This window comes from Vicia villosa, linkage group LG2, assembly GCF_029867415.1.
Source record: "Vicia villosa cultivar HV-30 ecotype Madison, WI linkage group LG2, Vvil1.0, whole genome shotgun sequence".
NCBI lineage: Eukaryota > Viridiplantae > Streptophyta > Magnoliopsida > Fabales > Fabaceae > Vicia > Vicia villosa.
Genome location: NC_081181.1, coordinates 101,292,131 through 101,309,064, shown reverse-complemented (window position 1 = coordinate 101,309,064; position 16,934 = coordinate 101,292,131). Strand labels below are relative to the sequence as shown.

Sequence of the window (16,934 nt, the reverse complement as noted above, 5' to 3'; positions counted from 1 at the left end):
CCAATACAGGCCAACAACAGAGCATAAGCCCTCAACAACATATGTATGCAATATGAACATCTAATTAGCACAACCCAACAACACAAGGCTTCAGCCCTCAACTCATTGCCATTTAGGCTATCAACCAACTCAACAACATGCAACTATAATTTCATTTTCTTGAAGTTACATTCACAACAATCAACATAAACTTATCACATTATTCTAGGTCCGAAGCATAACTTTTACAGTCTCTCTACTTTTACCTAAGCCCAACCATTCAAGGAACTCATAAAGGTATTCATCTCACTCAAGAATTAGAAGAAAATCACAAAAATGGAAAATTCTGCACACTAGCGTAACCATACGCGTATAGCTATCCCATACGCGTATGCCCCTTCCCCATACGCGTACCATCAGGGCCAGTTTTGCACTAAAAATTCTCCCATACGCGTATCACTCTTCCATACGCGTATGGCCTCCCTTCCATACGCGTACCATACGCGTTGCACCAGAAGTTGTGCTATGCTGGGACAGGGCTGCGTATCATACGCGTATAGCCCCCTGGGTGTGTCCCTCATACGCGTATAGTCCCAACCCATACGCGTATCATACGCAAACTGACAGGAAAACTGTCTGTCAAAGTCTGCACTCGCACCAGTTCGTTCTCACTCGTTTTCATCACTTCCAGTCTGCGATTTCAGGTTCAAAACATCATATTTTCACCCATTAACTCACTCCCTTCATCTAGATTCACTAACCTATTATACTACATCAGTTTTAACATGATGACAACTCAATTCCTACTCATCAAATTGGACAGTTTCACATTCAGATTCAGTTCCTCTTATGTGCACAACAACAACTCAACCAACACCCAACACCACATCATAATTCATCAATCCAAACAGAATTTCGTCCACAATCATACAATACTCATTAGTCATGAAGAACATCATACAAATCAAATCAATTCACACATCAAAGAAGGAATCAGACATATAAATTATGAATCCTAAAGAGGGAAAGGAATCCCTCACTACCCTCTCATGTTGTTATCACCATTTAAAGAACCCATTCTCCCCCCTTACCTTAGGATTGAGCTTTGATCCTTCAACAATGGTGGAAGTCTCCTTTCTCTCTTGCCCTAGCCTCTTTCTCTGTTTCTACGTTCTTCACAATTTTTGCCAAAAGAAACTATTCCTTCTAATTTTCTTTATTTTTATTAATCCTTCACTAATCCTTAATTTGCTACTGGGCTTACTACACACCCTCCCAATTACTAACCACTACTTGACCCAAATAACTAATTAATCATTTTACTACTTATAAATAATTACTAAACTAATATAATAATAATTAAAATATCAGTTTAAGCACCAAACACACCAAACAACTACGTAATAAAATAAATATCGAAAATCGGGGCGTTACATCATACCCCAAAATTTGCCCATCATATTTAATCATATTTCAGTCTATCTGAATTTCAAATGCTCAAAGATACACAAGAAGGAAGCATGCAGTCTCTCTGCTATACAACGACCTCTAAATTAGGGTTTCTGATTTAATCAAGGAATTTGAACTTCTGATACCTCAAATGGATTCCATGGTCTCTCATATGATTCAAAGTACCCTCATGACAAGTTTCAAGCCTCAATTCAAAAGATTGCTCACTCAATGACCCAAACGATCAATAATCGACAGGTTGACCTAAAAGTCAAGCTATGGTCAAAACACAGTCAAAACTTCTGATTTTTGGTCAACATTAACATTTTAGTGTTAAATTCATCATTTGATCAAGGGTTGATCATGATTCATCAAGAAAAGATCAGAAATCAACAAATTCAAGAGTTTCTAAATTAGGGTTTCATAGGAAAAGTCAACTGAACTTTGACCGACCATAACTCCCACATGGAACATCAGAAATTTCCCATCCAAAGCTCAATTTGAAGGAAATTGAATTCTCTACAACTTTGTCTCTCACATGCCAAGTCTAAAAATGCACCATTTGAGAGATATGAGCCAATACATTACAGGTCCTTCTAAAAGATCGCAAAATGTCGTTTTTTCTCAAAGCTCATAACTTGGACATGGTAGACTCAATTGAGATGAAACCAAATGGATCCTTTAGAGGACTCTTTTAGCTTTCTAAAAAATCCAAGAACGCTTTCACATGATCAATATTGAAGGAGATATGAGGCTCAAAAGTTGGTCAAATTTCAAGAAGTGCATGAAACCATAATTGAGCAATTTTGTGTTTTTGAGCTAATGGGCTTAGGTTTTGGACTTCAAACATATATATGACCCAAATAAGAACCTATAAAACCATTCTCATATTTTTGGCATTTTATTTTTATTTATTTGAATTTTATTCATTTAAATGCAAAATAAATTAAGTAAAATACCAAAAATGAGGAAATAAATTATGGGGCTTTGTTTTGGATCATATAAAGGCCCAAGATTCACCTTGGAGACTAGTGAATTTCGTTGATACATGGCATTTATTTTTATTTTATTTAATTTTTATTTTTTATTCAATTTAAATCAGGATAAAATAAAATAGGTATCAAATTTGGTACATGATTCATTTTTTTCAATCAAAGATTAGTCTTGGGGATCAAGTAAATCAAATAAACTTGATTGAAAAGAGATTGAATAAAAATAGAAACATGTTATGCAAAATTGAATCAAATCTTTTTCAATTTTTGTCTCTTACCAATCACTTGAAAACCAAGCCATGTTTTGCCCTAAAATAATTCTCTATAAATACTCTATGCATCCAGAAGGGAGGGCACGGAAATTAGGAGGAGGAGAAGCTAAAAAACTAGGGTTTTGTCTCAAAAAAAAATCATCAAGGAAACTTGCACCCTCAAAACCCCCGTTCCAGTCGTTCCCAAGCGATTCTAACCTTCTATTCGTCTTCCTGGAGATCTTAGGAATTCTTCCCAACCGCCGCTGAAGCTTGAAGCCATCCAAACTCGCGTCATTCATCTTCACGTGAGGTGAGTATTGTTAGCTTCGTATTCGATGATTCGTACATAATTAACATATTATAAGTGAATGATTATATTCAGGAGTTTATTTAGAATGAGTTTAACGTATTACATGTGAACCTAAGCGCTTGGAATTCAAAGTGCCATTGTTAGGGCAAGCTTTTCTGTTTCTTCGTAGAGCATTATGCAGGCACTTTCAGGACGAACATATACTCCCATCGAATTCGCAAGGGTCAAAATAGGGGGTAGGGCCTTCCTTCTGCATTTATCATGGCTTTTTCGCAGGTATTGAAAAACTCCCCGTCGGAGAAGACGAAGGTAACCGCCGCAGGCGGTGGTTTGAATCTTCTCAGACCAGTCAACTGGCTTGCGTGGCGTCGAGGAACGTTCCTATTGGCCAGTCCGCGAATGAAGACTCTCTCTCTCTTTTCCTCATTGGGTACACGCGTGAGTGGGGGGCGGGCCCACGTTGAATATTTGGTTTGACTTGTCCCTTAAGAGCTTGTTTTGTATATAAGTTATCCCATGTGTTATATAATTGACTAACAATACGCAGTAGAGAAGGCCAAAGGTGATCCTTGAAACCTCCATGCCCCTGGTTCGATACTTGGCTGGGGAGTTTTAATATTTTTTTCTCTAGCATGGTATTCTGATGCAGATTCTACGAAGCACGTCCACGCAGGACCAAGGTGCGCCCTCAGCATTTCACCAATGGATGGATAGATCTTCAGATCTAAGGGACCAAAGACTGCTGGCATACCATAGTCTTCCATGGAACAACCACATAGAATCTCAGCTAAGTGATATTTCTAATTTATGTTCTTATTTATTTCTTTTATTGCATATTTTTTTTCTTTTTCTTTTGTTTAAATATTGTTTACATATTTATTTAATAAACTTTCTTTCAAATTTTCTTTTTAACTAAAATTTCTTCTAAACTTCCTTTTCCATAAAACCTTTTATTTTGATTTCTTGTATAATTAAATGATTAATTGATTTAACTGTTAATAATATCTCTTATTTGATTTAAAAAATAATTAAATAATTAATTTAATTTAGTTGTTTAATTAATTTGGTCAATATTTTTTTAATTAGACAATTAAATCGGAATTTTATTTTTACAGATTTAATTAAGTTGGTTTTTATTTATTCTATTAACTAGGGTTAACTTGTGCCCTGATGAGGATTTACAAGGATCATCCCTACACCTAAAAATGTTATTTCTCTGTGTCCTTTTCAGGTTTGACTTTTCAAACGCCTTCCGGCTATGCGCCTGGTCAAGATTCAAAGCTAAGTATTTAATTGTTTTAAAGTCTATTTTGTGTCCTTTTAATTAGGGTTTGCCTTCAAATAAATCTTGCCTACACATCCTTTTCTGCCTTTGCCTTGCCATTTTTCAGGGTTAACCCCGAGGTTTCCTCCGACCGCCAACCATATCAGATCAAATTAAAAGCTAAGTATTCTTTTCTATCTTTTTAATTTGTTTATTTGATTTTATTTATTAAATTAGGGTTAACCCTAATCGACTCTGAACTGATAATACACTCACTATTTCCCTTGTTTATTTTCCTTTTAATTTTCAGAGTCGATTGAGAGTTTGAGGAAGATCAAGGCATTCAAGGGTTTATCTTAATTATTGTTCCCTCTTATTTTCTGTCTTTTATTTCCCCTTCCCCGCAGGTGTTTATTGTAAAAGGACATTATGTTTTTCTGCCTTTATTTTTTAACTGCGTGGGTAGTAATCCTAGGGAGTGCAAGCCTTGTTTAAAACAAATTAGCTCACTAATTACAAGATAAATAACTAAATTGAATCACGTGATTGTTGCACCCACACACCTTTAGGGTAATCCCTCTCGTTGCCTTGTTGCCTTATTACTGTTGCCTTATAAATTTTATTGCCTCTAATTGTACTAAATAGTCATGTCCCTCGATTCCGAGGATACCTCAGGCAAGGTTGCCTTAAAGAATAAAAATCATCTAGTCCCTCGATGTTGCCTCAGAAAAATAAGATGATTGTCCTATTGCTAAGGTATCCTCGCATGATGCCTAAAAAGATTAATAACTATTATATCCTTCCCTTAGACTACCTGCCCTCTTTATGGCAAGGGACAGTCTTATGGCGAACGATAATTCTCGATGACCCTTCACATCCAATTGAAAGACTTCCTGCCCTCTTATGGTATGGATAGACCCTTTCGCCCGAAAAGCTAAAAGAATGATTTTTCAAACTTAGGGTAGTTGCTACTAATTGCTTGCTCTAAATTCAAAACTCTTTTCCCACTCTTTTCAATTCAAATTCAAAAAGACTACGCTTATTTTCAAGCTAAAGTTCTTCTTCGAAAATCTTTTCAAACAAATCAAACATTTCAAACAAAGTGAGCTAAGCAATTAAGAGCCCATGGAAAACCATGGATGCAAAGGGTGCCTTACACCTTCCCTTTGTATAACTTACCCCCCGAACTCAAAATCTTTTTAAAAGGCCTTTTTTTGTTCTTTTAGCCTTTCCAATTGGATAAAATAAAAGTCGGTGGCGACTCTTGCTATCCGCATATTTCTTTAAAAGTCAGTTCACCATATTACACAAAGAAATATATATGAGCGTATTATGTAAAAGAAGAAGAACAAACCTCTCATCCGCCAACACCAGGTTAACGCAAGCCTTCTTTCCTGCTCCTGCACCTTGAGTACGGACAACTTGCTGGACAATGCTGATGACGTCTAAAGCAATTGAATAATGTTTTATTAGACTAAATCTAAACGAAATGTTTATTTTATAAATCAGCTTGAAGTAAATAAGCAAATGTATTAAGACAATAGATGAAGAAGAAATACCGTAAAGGCGATCAACTACAAAATCTCCGTTTAAAAATTCAGTAAGGGACTTGAAGTGGAAAGTGTGGGCTGGAATGTCTGGGACGTCTAAGGCAGTGATGGTGGTTGCGCGATTAAAAAACAGTTTGAATTTGTTGTCACAAACCTTGAAAGGCATGTCATTCAACAATGGTTCCCCATTGTAAACCATGTAAGTCTGATTCTCCTGCAACATCTTTTGCCAAACGTCAAGATCTCGAGACCGGGTTACCACATGAATCTGATCCGCCTAATGAGAAAACAAAACACAGCTGTTATTGAGAAATATTATTGAAAATAGTATTCTGTCAAATTATTGAAAATAAAAAGCTTATTGAATGCTATTGGAGTATTTTGTCAATTCTATTGCATGGATCCAACAATGATGGAGTTTCCAGTTTGCACATTTGAGCTGCGGATTATACTATCCAAGTTGGTTGGTCTGCTTCGGACTAACAATGACCAATATCTTATTTTCTCTCAAATTCCTAAACATTTCACATGTATATGATGCAATGACTTTGTAATCTTTGTTTTGGATACATTATTTGTCCTTTTCATTTGCAAGTAGTAAAGAAATCAAAAAAAATTCTGTACACTGCATTTATTTTGTAAGAAAATCTCTCCATTGCAAATAGTGAACTTTCAAATTACCTTTGCATCTTGCAGAATAGCCTCAAGATGTTGTTGTCCGTTGCGCTCCTTTACAGTCCAAATATCAACTACACGCACAACAATTTTCCGCACATTCAGCTCCGGCTTCAGTTCACTTATCATGATTGGAGCCCTAGACATGATTGCTGTTTTGAACTGGAAAAAAACACAAACATATGTTAGTGTTATATACATGGGAACACTCGTTTCAACTTGAAATGGATTCGGAAAAAAGATGAACATAATACCAAGTTTCAAGGTTTACAAAATGTTTGATAATAATAAGAATAAAAAGAAGAAAAACATGAAAACAAAATAACCTAAAGTAAGAAGCCATAGCCAAGATTGAAAAAGTTTAGATTTTTACATTACATCAGAAAATATTAAACACCGGAACAACAATATCTTTCCAAACTCGAACGATAACAGAACACAAGTTTCACAATTATACACCATGATTGATACATATAAGAAGAAAAAGAAGAAAAACATGAATCTGAAATAACAGAAAGTAAGAAGTCATACCCAAGATTGATAAAGTTTACATTTTTACATTACATCAGAAAATGTGAAACACAAAATGTGAAACACCGGAACTTTTAGCTCTTGAAACACAGAAACTTCAATGGTTCAGAAAGTTTCTTTGATATTTACAGTGCTTGGAAAGAACACAGCCCGTTAAAAATTTCAATGGTTCACAAACTCAAACGATAGGAAAAAAACAACCCGTTAAACACATCAACACTGAAACGATTACAAAACAACAACCTCGTTAAAAACTTCAATGGTTCACAAACTCAAACGATCGGAAAAAACATCCCGTTAAACACAGCTAGACTAAAACGATTACAAAACAACAACCCCGTTAAACACCGAAACACAAAAAATCTGCATTAGTATATCAAAGATAATCTGCGAGAACAACATAAATGGGATTATTGTAAGGAGGAAGAGAGAACGAAAATGAATAGGAGAGCATTGCCTCGGTAACTGTTGATAGTAGGGAAAGAGAAAGAAACTCCAAATGTGAAGCAGATGAAAGTGAAATGAATGAGAAGGAAAGTGTGTAAAAGTAGGAAAAGATATTGAAATGGGTGAGAAGCAAATCCACCGTATAAACATCTCATTATCCAACTAGTAGGAAACCCGTGCTATCGCACGGGTCTGGTCGGGATGATATTACATGAATCAGTCTATCACTTGTAATGTTCCCTTATATAAATTAACGACATATATTTAGCCTAAGTGTTTTCCAAGTTTTAGTAAATATTAATAAATGTTAAACACATGACACAAAACGGCAAAACAATGAAAAAGCTATTAATACATTCAATTTTTTATGTCTTAAAATAAAAACAATAAACATATTTGCTGGTATAGATATCAGATGCTATCTTCTTGTATGATTGCAACCAGCCAACAACATGCATCGTATACATTGTGTGTTTCATACACAGTTACAAAGATGGAAAAGAAGAATAAGCTTACCATCTAACAAAGTGATTGGAAAACCTCCTTGTATACAACATTTGTGGTAGTGGAAATTGTCTCCTAATCAACTTAAATGGCCACGGTGACTCTGAAGGGGATATAGACATTCGAGGAATGTAAAAAAGGTTATCTATGTTCTTGCCAGAAATAATTTTTGCCTCAATGACATGATTGACCGATCTTGTGACAATCAATCTTGTTCCATCACACAATGAATGTGATTGGTCCAAATTTCACACAAGCATATAAGAATAATAATAATTGTTAAATAAATAAAAAAGACCTTTTAATTATTGAAAAAAAAAAGTTATGCGATATAAGAAATAGATTACAAAGTTAGTTCATAACACCTATGTATTTTCTATAGATTACAAAGTTATCATATATGGATTTGGAAAATCAAAACAATGCATATAACAATAATAATATATAGGGGTGGTAATATAATAATATTAACAATTATAACTCATTTATAATCATAAGATGTTTGGAATAAATAAATTGTTAATAAAAAATAACAATTATAACAGATATAACATATTTAAATAAAATAGAAAACATATAAGAAATCCTTGTTACTAAAAATTTAGTTAAAGATAACAATTATTTTTAAAAAAACATAATTTAGAAATAAAATTTTGATACAATTAATTAAATATTGCTGATATACTTTGAATAACATATCAATAAAATAATAAAAAGATTATATTACATTATTTAATTAATAGTCATAAGTCAATATTCTATATAGTTAGTCAATTAACAAATTCAATTAAACATTAAGGAAAAAATGGTGGGAGATTATATTAATATATTAATACAAAGTAAGTTTAAATTGTTATTTAAATACTGTTTGTATATTTTTTAAACATGGTTGATATATTTAGAAGATCTCAACAGTTGCACGTTTACCTAATATGTCACTGGTATTTGGAAAAGTGGTGTCAATTAATGACCAATGCAATTATGAAGACGAAGCTGAACGGGTTCCAAGGAACACATACATCACGTTTGTAGAAGTTGTATCACTGGGATAAGTGTTGTAGCTCACAAATATATACTCGACAGTGCTTTCCGAGAGACAGTAGCTGAGTAGCGACAACATCCAAACTTGGCCATCTGAAAATGTCACGCTCATCCGAAATCGCCAAAGCATGCAGGTGAAAATTTTGTCTTCCATCGGCAATCTTATCCTTTCTGTTTCTTCTTCAACATTTTGATTTTGATTTAGACCTCTTTCTATCTATGTAGGAATTTAAAATTCATTGTGGTTGATGATCGGTGGGAGAGATTTGCCGTCAAAACTCAAAAGGAAGTTGAGACGATTGTCTCAGGATCTCCGTAGGTCCTTGAGATGGAAGAAAGGTCAGGTGACCAAGTTGTGCGTGAGTTTGGGTTTAAGCGTATCGGACAGCGATGCATGCATATGGGAAAAGGAGAAGAAGCTGAGGAATATCGTAGGTGTGTGGCAACGAAAGATGGTTGAAATCAAGTGGAGGGGAAAACATGAGGCAAAGAAGCTTGGTCTATGGTTTGTTGTAGTTGACGATGTTCAATCTGTAGCAGATGTAATGATCAGCGCGGGGCTAGATGTGAATCACAGAGTCGTGGATGTGTGCGAGGGACTGTCTATCGTGTATATCGATTTAGAAATTGAAAGGTATGCCATTATTTTAGTTAGATATACTAATATTTACTTTTGTTCTTAGATTTCGTTCTTCTATATCCATATTGTAATCAACTTTGTATGTTGTATGATAGTGAATGGAAGGTCTGGTCAGAATTGGTTTCCAACATGTAAAATTGGTATGTGATATGTGTCTTAGTGTAATTATGGTATAACATTGACATTCAGAATTTTATGTGGTGATATGTAAGAAACTGCCATTTTTTCTAACATTTTTATGGTTGTCCAGTGCAGGAATTTTTGATGAGGAAAACATATGGTGGCAGTGTTTTGTTAGTCCAGGTTTTGTTTTGTTTGAAGGACTGAAGCTTAGCATTCATCTGTCTTCAGGAGATGTTGAATTTAGCCATTTCTGATTAGTTTATTTCCTCATTTGAAGTTTGTTTTAATTATAATTTAGGATTAGCATTGGACTGTAATGATTTCTGGATTTATTGCTACAATATATTGGTTCAAGCTTAATATGATCTATATATGGATCTGTGTGATTTCACAGATTTAGTATTCTTCTAATTGACATAGTGTATATATGCATCTGTTGCTCTCTGCAATTGTTCCTCATATAATTCTCTTTGATATGTTTATAGTGTTGTTGCTTATATTCTTCTCATTGTAATGTATGCTGCTTCTTGATATCTCTGCAATTGTAATGTATGCTGCAATTGTAATGGACCTGTTGCTCTCTGCAATTGTTCCTCATTCGATTCTCTTTGATATGTTTATCGTGTTGTTGCTTATATTCTTCTCATTGAAATTTATGATGCTTCTTGATATCTCTGCAATTGTAATGTATGCTTCAATTGCAATGGATCTGTTGCTCTCTGCATTTGTTCCTCATTTGATTCTCTTTGATACGTTTTTTGTGTTGTTGCTTATATTCTTCTCATTTTAATGTATGTTGCTTCTTGACATATTTGCAATTGAAATGTATGCTGCAATTGTAATGGATATGTTGCTCTTTACAATTGTTCCTCATTTGATTCTCTTTGATATGTTTATAGTGTTGTTGCTCATAGTACAATGTTTGTATGCTTGAATGCTTGTTCATGGTGATCTTTCAAAAAATGATAGCAACTATATATATATATATATATATATATATATATATATATATATATATATATATATATATATATATATATATATATATATATATATATATATATATATATATATATAGTTTAATTGATAAAATGCATGACAAAACAGTATGTTTGAATTGGTTTTTCTTTTAATTGTGAGCTTCGAAAGCATAACAATAAATTTTTTGTATCAAATTAAGTTTTTTATAGTGTTTCATTGCATCAGAATACTTATTCTCTTGATGATCATCTCTTTGTCATTATATTTTTTCATATTACTTCAAAATTATGGATATCAATATTATTATTACTTGATTTTCTCAATGTCATTGTTTTTCCTAATAAATATTACAAATCTATTATAATAATATATAAAAAATAAAGTACCTGATAATTACACTTTAAGCCCTTTGATTAAATAACTAAAACCGTTCAAATTCCATGGTTAAATTCGTCTTCTTTATAAATAAAGCCACCATATTCATTTGAAATTAACAGATTTAGTATTTCGCTTCCCACGCCTTATTTATGTTTCGCTTGGAACAAAAATTAAACAGATTTATCCAAAGCCATTTCAATTCTTTTGGTTTTGTTCCACCACCAGCCTTATTTTGAGTCCATCGACTAAACGGAACAATATTATTTCCCTCTTCATCTTTCTCAAATGTCTCTTTACAGATTCACCAAACCATACTATTTGCTTCTTCCCAAAACCAACGCATCTTACTCTCTCATCAAAACCGAACAAAAACAAAAGCAAACAAAACAGAGTCACATTCTCGCAAAGAAAAAATACTTCTATATTTTTTTATCCATCTTGAAAAGCTTATTATATAATGAGTCTTCACACATTAAGCATGATGAAACTACTATACATACATACATATATATATATATATATATATATATATATATATATATATATATATATATATATATATATATATATATATATATATATATATATATATATATATATATATATATATATATATATATATATATATATATATATATAATATGCAAACATTAAACCAATCTATAAATAGACAATAATTTTCAAACAGCTAAAAAAATAGTATTTTATAAAGAAAATACCACATAAACTTAGTTCGCGCCGAAATCAGAAAGAAATACAATAGGTTAAAATTAAACACTTAATTTGTCCCATAATATAAGAATCACAGAAAATAAAGCAAAATAAAATCTTCAACCAAAAGAAAATATCCTACAAAGCTGGTTACAACACAATTTAAAAAATAAGCCATCAGATATCACTCCTTATTGATATCTTTGATTAACTTTGTCGAAGAAAACTGGACACCTTCGATTTCCTCAGCAGCATCACTTAAAATTCCCTTAGCAGGTTTCAGTTTAGTATTTGAGATAGAAGGATCATAATCGGCTGAGACAGACAGAGGTCCCTGAAGCTACATATTAAGTATCATCATCATCTTCATCGTCTTTGTTGAAGATTTCAAGCTTCAAAGAAGCTACACATTCTACAAATCGTCAACTGCGAATGTATCAAGTTTAAACCGACAACAGTTATAATCTCATAAGCCATAATAAAATATACAAAAAAATAACAAATACAGCAAAATCTTTAACAATACCTGGGCACGGGACTTGGACTTATGTGTTTTGCATACCACTCAAGCTTTCCATCCCCCGGAGTCACACTTTTTGTGCATTCAACAAATACATCGCAATACCATCCGGCTTTGCTAACATTCAATTTACGCAGAGTCGCAACAGTTACACATGTAGTTTCCTAACAAATAAAACCAATATATATTTACTGTAAGCAATACAATATTAATAGTATACGATTAAAGGATGTGATCTCTTGCCTTTTGCAAAATCCCTATTTATGCAAGACTTGATATATCAGCTATCCATACTAATTTATCAAAGTCTGAGTAGTATGACTTTTGGGATGCAGTAACTTGCACACTTGAATTTGACAACTTTGAAAAATCACCTCTAAAACTGCAATTTAGAATTATATTTTCTATAAGCAGTTAAATCACCTCTATCACCTCTGAAAGCAGCAATTTACGTTGTTACTCATCATATGGGTATTTTCAATTTAACAATGTCAGGATTTCTAAATGACAAAGTTTATGTTTTTTTAATATAGGGATAGTTAGGCTTGTTTAGATAGTTTGTTTTTTAATTAGAATGTTTGTTTTTCAACTATCAGTTGAAAAGCATATACAAAAGTATACCAATACAACATGACAGTGGTAAAGATAAAACTTTCTAACTTTTTTCAGAATTCGGTCAATTGAAATCTTAATTAATATATGACAGCAAGGGTATATCATTTAAGCAACTCAATTTTAAATTCATTAGTAACATTTCAAACAGGAGTATATTTGAAACAATGCACATCATGATAAACTCAAATCCAGGAAACCCCTGTCTATATCATAACTAAATGGAGAAATTCAAATTGCGAATAACTATGTCTTTATAAAACGTCAATTCCAGCAATAGATATAAACTCAGTTTCATAACAACAAAACAAAACAACATTCAACAACTTAAATAAAGTAATTGTCTTTATCCAACGGGAATGTAAATTTAAAACTTAGCAAATTTGAAGCCAACTATTTCTCCTTTTTAATATCTCTGGCCATCTTGGTTGATGATTGTTGAACACTATCATTATCCTCTATTGCCTCATTTATAAGTCTCTTACATGGAGTGAGCCCTGAATTTTCAATGGTCAGGTCATTTTCTGCAGATGCAGATACAGGTTCCTATAATGAATTAAAAAAGGCAACCATAAGATTTATAATTATGTCACAGTTGTTATGTTACTCATCATAAAAAGAATATCACATGTAAAAAATACATACAGAAATGCTATTCATATCATCTTGGGACAGAGGTTCTGGTGCTCAAAGTTTTGAGGTCTGGCAACCCATAACAAACAGTTAGTGTACAACTTAAGAAAACTAAGCACGCATCAAACGAAGATTACAAAGGTTACCTCTTCAAATTTTAAACTGTCCTTAATTTTATAACGAACATCTTCATCAGTTTTGAAGCCAATCACCGAAAGTCGACCATTTTTGGGCTGATAAACAACTCTAATTGCCAATTCATTTTTTAGTATTGAGTCAAGTTCGTAAGGGAATTCATGTGGATCGTAATCACCAGACTATGAGAATAAAAAGTATTAGACACCTTAAAAATAACTTGATTCAAATACTGTTGTATGCAACATTTACATACCTGAGTTAAATCCATCTTCATTTGAAGAGCAGACTTCCCAATCAACTTCACGCAGTCCGTGTCCCAAAAGACGAACTTTGCCTTCGAACTGCCGTCAACAGCCATTATATCAAGCTTATACCTAAATGATTCATGGCACATAGGAGAACACATCAATCTACACTGTTTGTAAGAAAATATAAACATTACCAGTTGGAAATGGAAGATGAATATAAAGTATACCGTGGCACAGGTTCTGGGCTAATATGCTCTTTAAAACACTTCAGCTTTCCATCCTTGGCAGTCACACTTCTTGTGCATTCCACACATCCATCATAGTACCATCCAATCTGCCCAGCATCAAACTTATCGAGGGTAGCAACGGTAACACAGGTTGTTTCCTACAAAGTTGGCCAGTATAAATGACAGTTATATGAGGCTTTAGGAACAATAACAGTATAAGGAAACAGTCAATCTTTCTTACATGTTGCAGATTTGTTATTTCAGAGAGACTCATTATTTCAGCCTTCCAAACAAACTTGTCATAGTCAGAATAAAATGAGTTTTGCGTTGCCTCAACTTGTACACTTGAAGATGATAACAAAGGAAAATCAACACCAAGTCTGAAAAATGTAAACACAATATTTAATATATTAAAATCAACATCAAGTTAAATAAATGATTATGCAAGACAGTTAAGAAGAAGATCAATAAGCATTCCAAACGATATATAAAGAAACAGACACATGCTTTAGTACCTTTCTTTTAGATTCTTGACTTCCTCAATAGCAGGGTCATTAATCAACAGTTTCGTTCCATTCCATGTGTTGGAAACACTAATTGGAAATCCTCCTGAATCACAAGAAATTGAAGAAACAGTTAGAACTGTTGGATATAAAAGAAAATAGCCAGTTACATCTAAACTATTGTATCATGCATGATTACCTTGAGCCTCTTTAACCCTTGCATTGATTAGCACAATGACAATATCAGAGGCTTGCTTATTATTCTTATAATACTCATATAGCTGAACTGCAAGTTGCCCCCAAAGAGTACATTGTACAACTGTTTTGCTGGCATCTACAATAGAAAAAACTATTATGTTCTTGCTGTTGTCACCGTTAACTTGGGTTTGAGTGATATCAGTGATTCCTCCAATCAAATCTAAGAAAAAAAACAATGGATTGGTTAAAGTTTCTCAACAAAAAAAATTATAATTCCTAAAATTAGGGTGTAGGGAACTTACCAACCAACAAATTTGATTGAAACCTTCCTTCAACTATGGAATTCAAACCAATAATGTTAAGGTAGTTATGAGGGATATCAGGAAATTCTGCTTTCTTAACAGAAGTTGACCCACAAAAAACCAATTTGTATGTATGATTTGTCGACTTAAAAGCAAAATCATTCTTCCCAACTTTAAAATTTTGCATGATATAAGAGTTTCCTGTTTCAATTTCAGATTTGAATTTCGAAAGCAAATAAGCAGGGACAACAACCTGAATCATATCACGCTGCAGGAAATAAACATTTCATCATCAGTGGTTAATCACACAAAACATATTATAAGTAATTATTGGGGAACCCTATCTTGTTACAGTACCTTAGAATCAACCAAAACCATCTCCATGTGTTCTTTGTTTGAAGAACTTGTGACAGTCCACAGATGTTTGCACCTAACAGTGATCTTCCACAAATCTTTTGAATCATTGATCTCTTTCAATGGCTCAATTGGGCGAGACATGATTCACATACAAACACTGCAAGAAAATTAGAAATATCAATTAATCATCAAAGATTAATCAAATGGAGATGAATATAAATAGTGTTTAATAGAAGTTAGAGACGGAGGTGATGGAGACGAAGGTGTTGTCTTGAGATGAAGGAGGAGTGAAAAACGGGGCGGAGGTGATGGAGACGAAGGATTTGTCTTGAGATGGAAGAGGAGAGAAAATCACAGGGTACTGAGATGCAGCAGATTAGACATGGTTATGCATTTGGTCATGTTTTATGCAGCCTATGGAACACAAAAGGTTTGTTGAACAATTAAAGGTTGCAGTTAATGAAGAAATGGAGTTCTGTGTTTTCCAAGCCAGATATTATGGTTTTTTTTCTTTGATTCACGTGGCCAGGGATTTATTGTGTAGGGGAGTAATTATGGGTTGGCTTATATTATCAATGCAACTTTTAACATTATTTCACCTATATTATAAAATAATAAAATAATATAATATAAAATAGATAATAAAATAGATAAAAAAAAGAAAAAACCAAATAAATAAAAATGAAACCAACCAATCAAACAGTGACACAATAGATAGCATTTAATGTCAAATGAATATGGTGGCTTTATTTTTCAGAAGGACAAATTTACCCATGGAATTTGAACGGTTTTAGTTATTTAATCAGAGGGCTTAAAGTGTAATTATCAGGTACTTTACTTTTTATATATTATAATAGATAGATAAATTTGAGAAATGTATGCCACTTGTCTATTTAGATTATTGTGATTGGCTAGATATTTTGATTTAGTAAGTTACCATGAAGGGCTTGGCTTAGTGAAAAAAAAAGTATTAAGAAGGGTAATTTAGGGTGTTATGTGGTATGTTGTAATCTTTGTTAGGTAGTTGATGTTTTGGAGCCTAGCTAGATAAATTGGAAACTTTCAGAATGATTAAGACTTGTGTTTTAAATTGTCCAATCAATTGTACCATATATCAAATCAATTGGATAAGAGAAAAATGTGTCCATAATCGATTGTGACATTGTCTTAATAAAGGGTAATGAATATCTGTTATGGGACGACCACAAATACAAGAAGCTAAGGCCTAAATCGATGTTGATGATGGTGATCCACTCCAGAATGGCCTAAATTACTTTTTTGATCTCCACTTTTACTACACCCATATTGAATTCTGAATTAACTTTGGCATTTGAGTGCTAACCTTGCAGGTTCATCCGTGTGCTTCC

At 33.1% G+C, this 16,934-nt stretch overlaps 1 protein-coding gene across 1 annotated transcript; it reads right to left on the bottom strand.

The window, feature by feature from the left end:
- Nucleotides 1-13,354: 13,354 nt before the first annotated feature.
- On the bottom strand, nt 13,355-15,708 carry LOC131649671 (uncharacterized). Its single transcript, XM_058919423.1, has 9 exons — nt 15,568-15,708; nt 15,211-15,478; nt 14,910-15,128; nt 14,723-14,816; nt 14,449-14,587; nt 14,208-14,365; nt 13,986-14,106; nt 13,741-13,911; nt 13,355-13,507 (listed from the first exon to the last, which is right to left on the bottom strand). The coding sequence occupies exons 1-9, from the start codon at nt 15,706-15,708 to the stop codon at nt 13,355-13,357; spliced, it is 1,464 nt and encodes a 487-aa protein (XP_058775406.1).
- Between the last annotated feature and the right edge of the window lie 1,226 nt (nt 15,709-16,934).

Excerpts from the sequence above, each read along its gene's own strand:
- LOC131649671 (XM_058919423.1), bottom strand. The coding sequence starts at position 15,708 with ATGTCTCGCCCAATTGAGCCATTGAAAGAGATCAATGATTCAAAAGAT. Across the intron at positions 14,588-14,722 it reads GTCAAGAATCTAAAAGAAAG|ACTTGGTGTTGATTTTCCTT; the intron begins GTACTAAAGCAT and ends TACATTTTTCAG. Across the intron at positions 13,912-13,985 it reads TGAAGATGGATTTAACTCAG|TCTGGTGATTACGATCCACA; the intron begins GTATGTAAATGT and ends TTATTCTCATAG.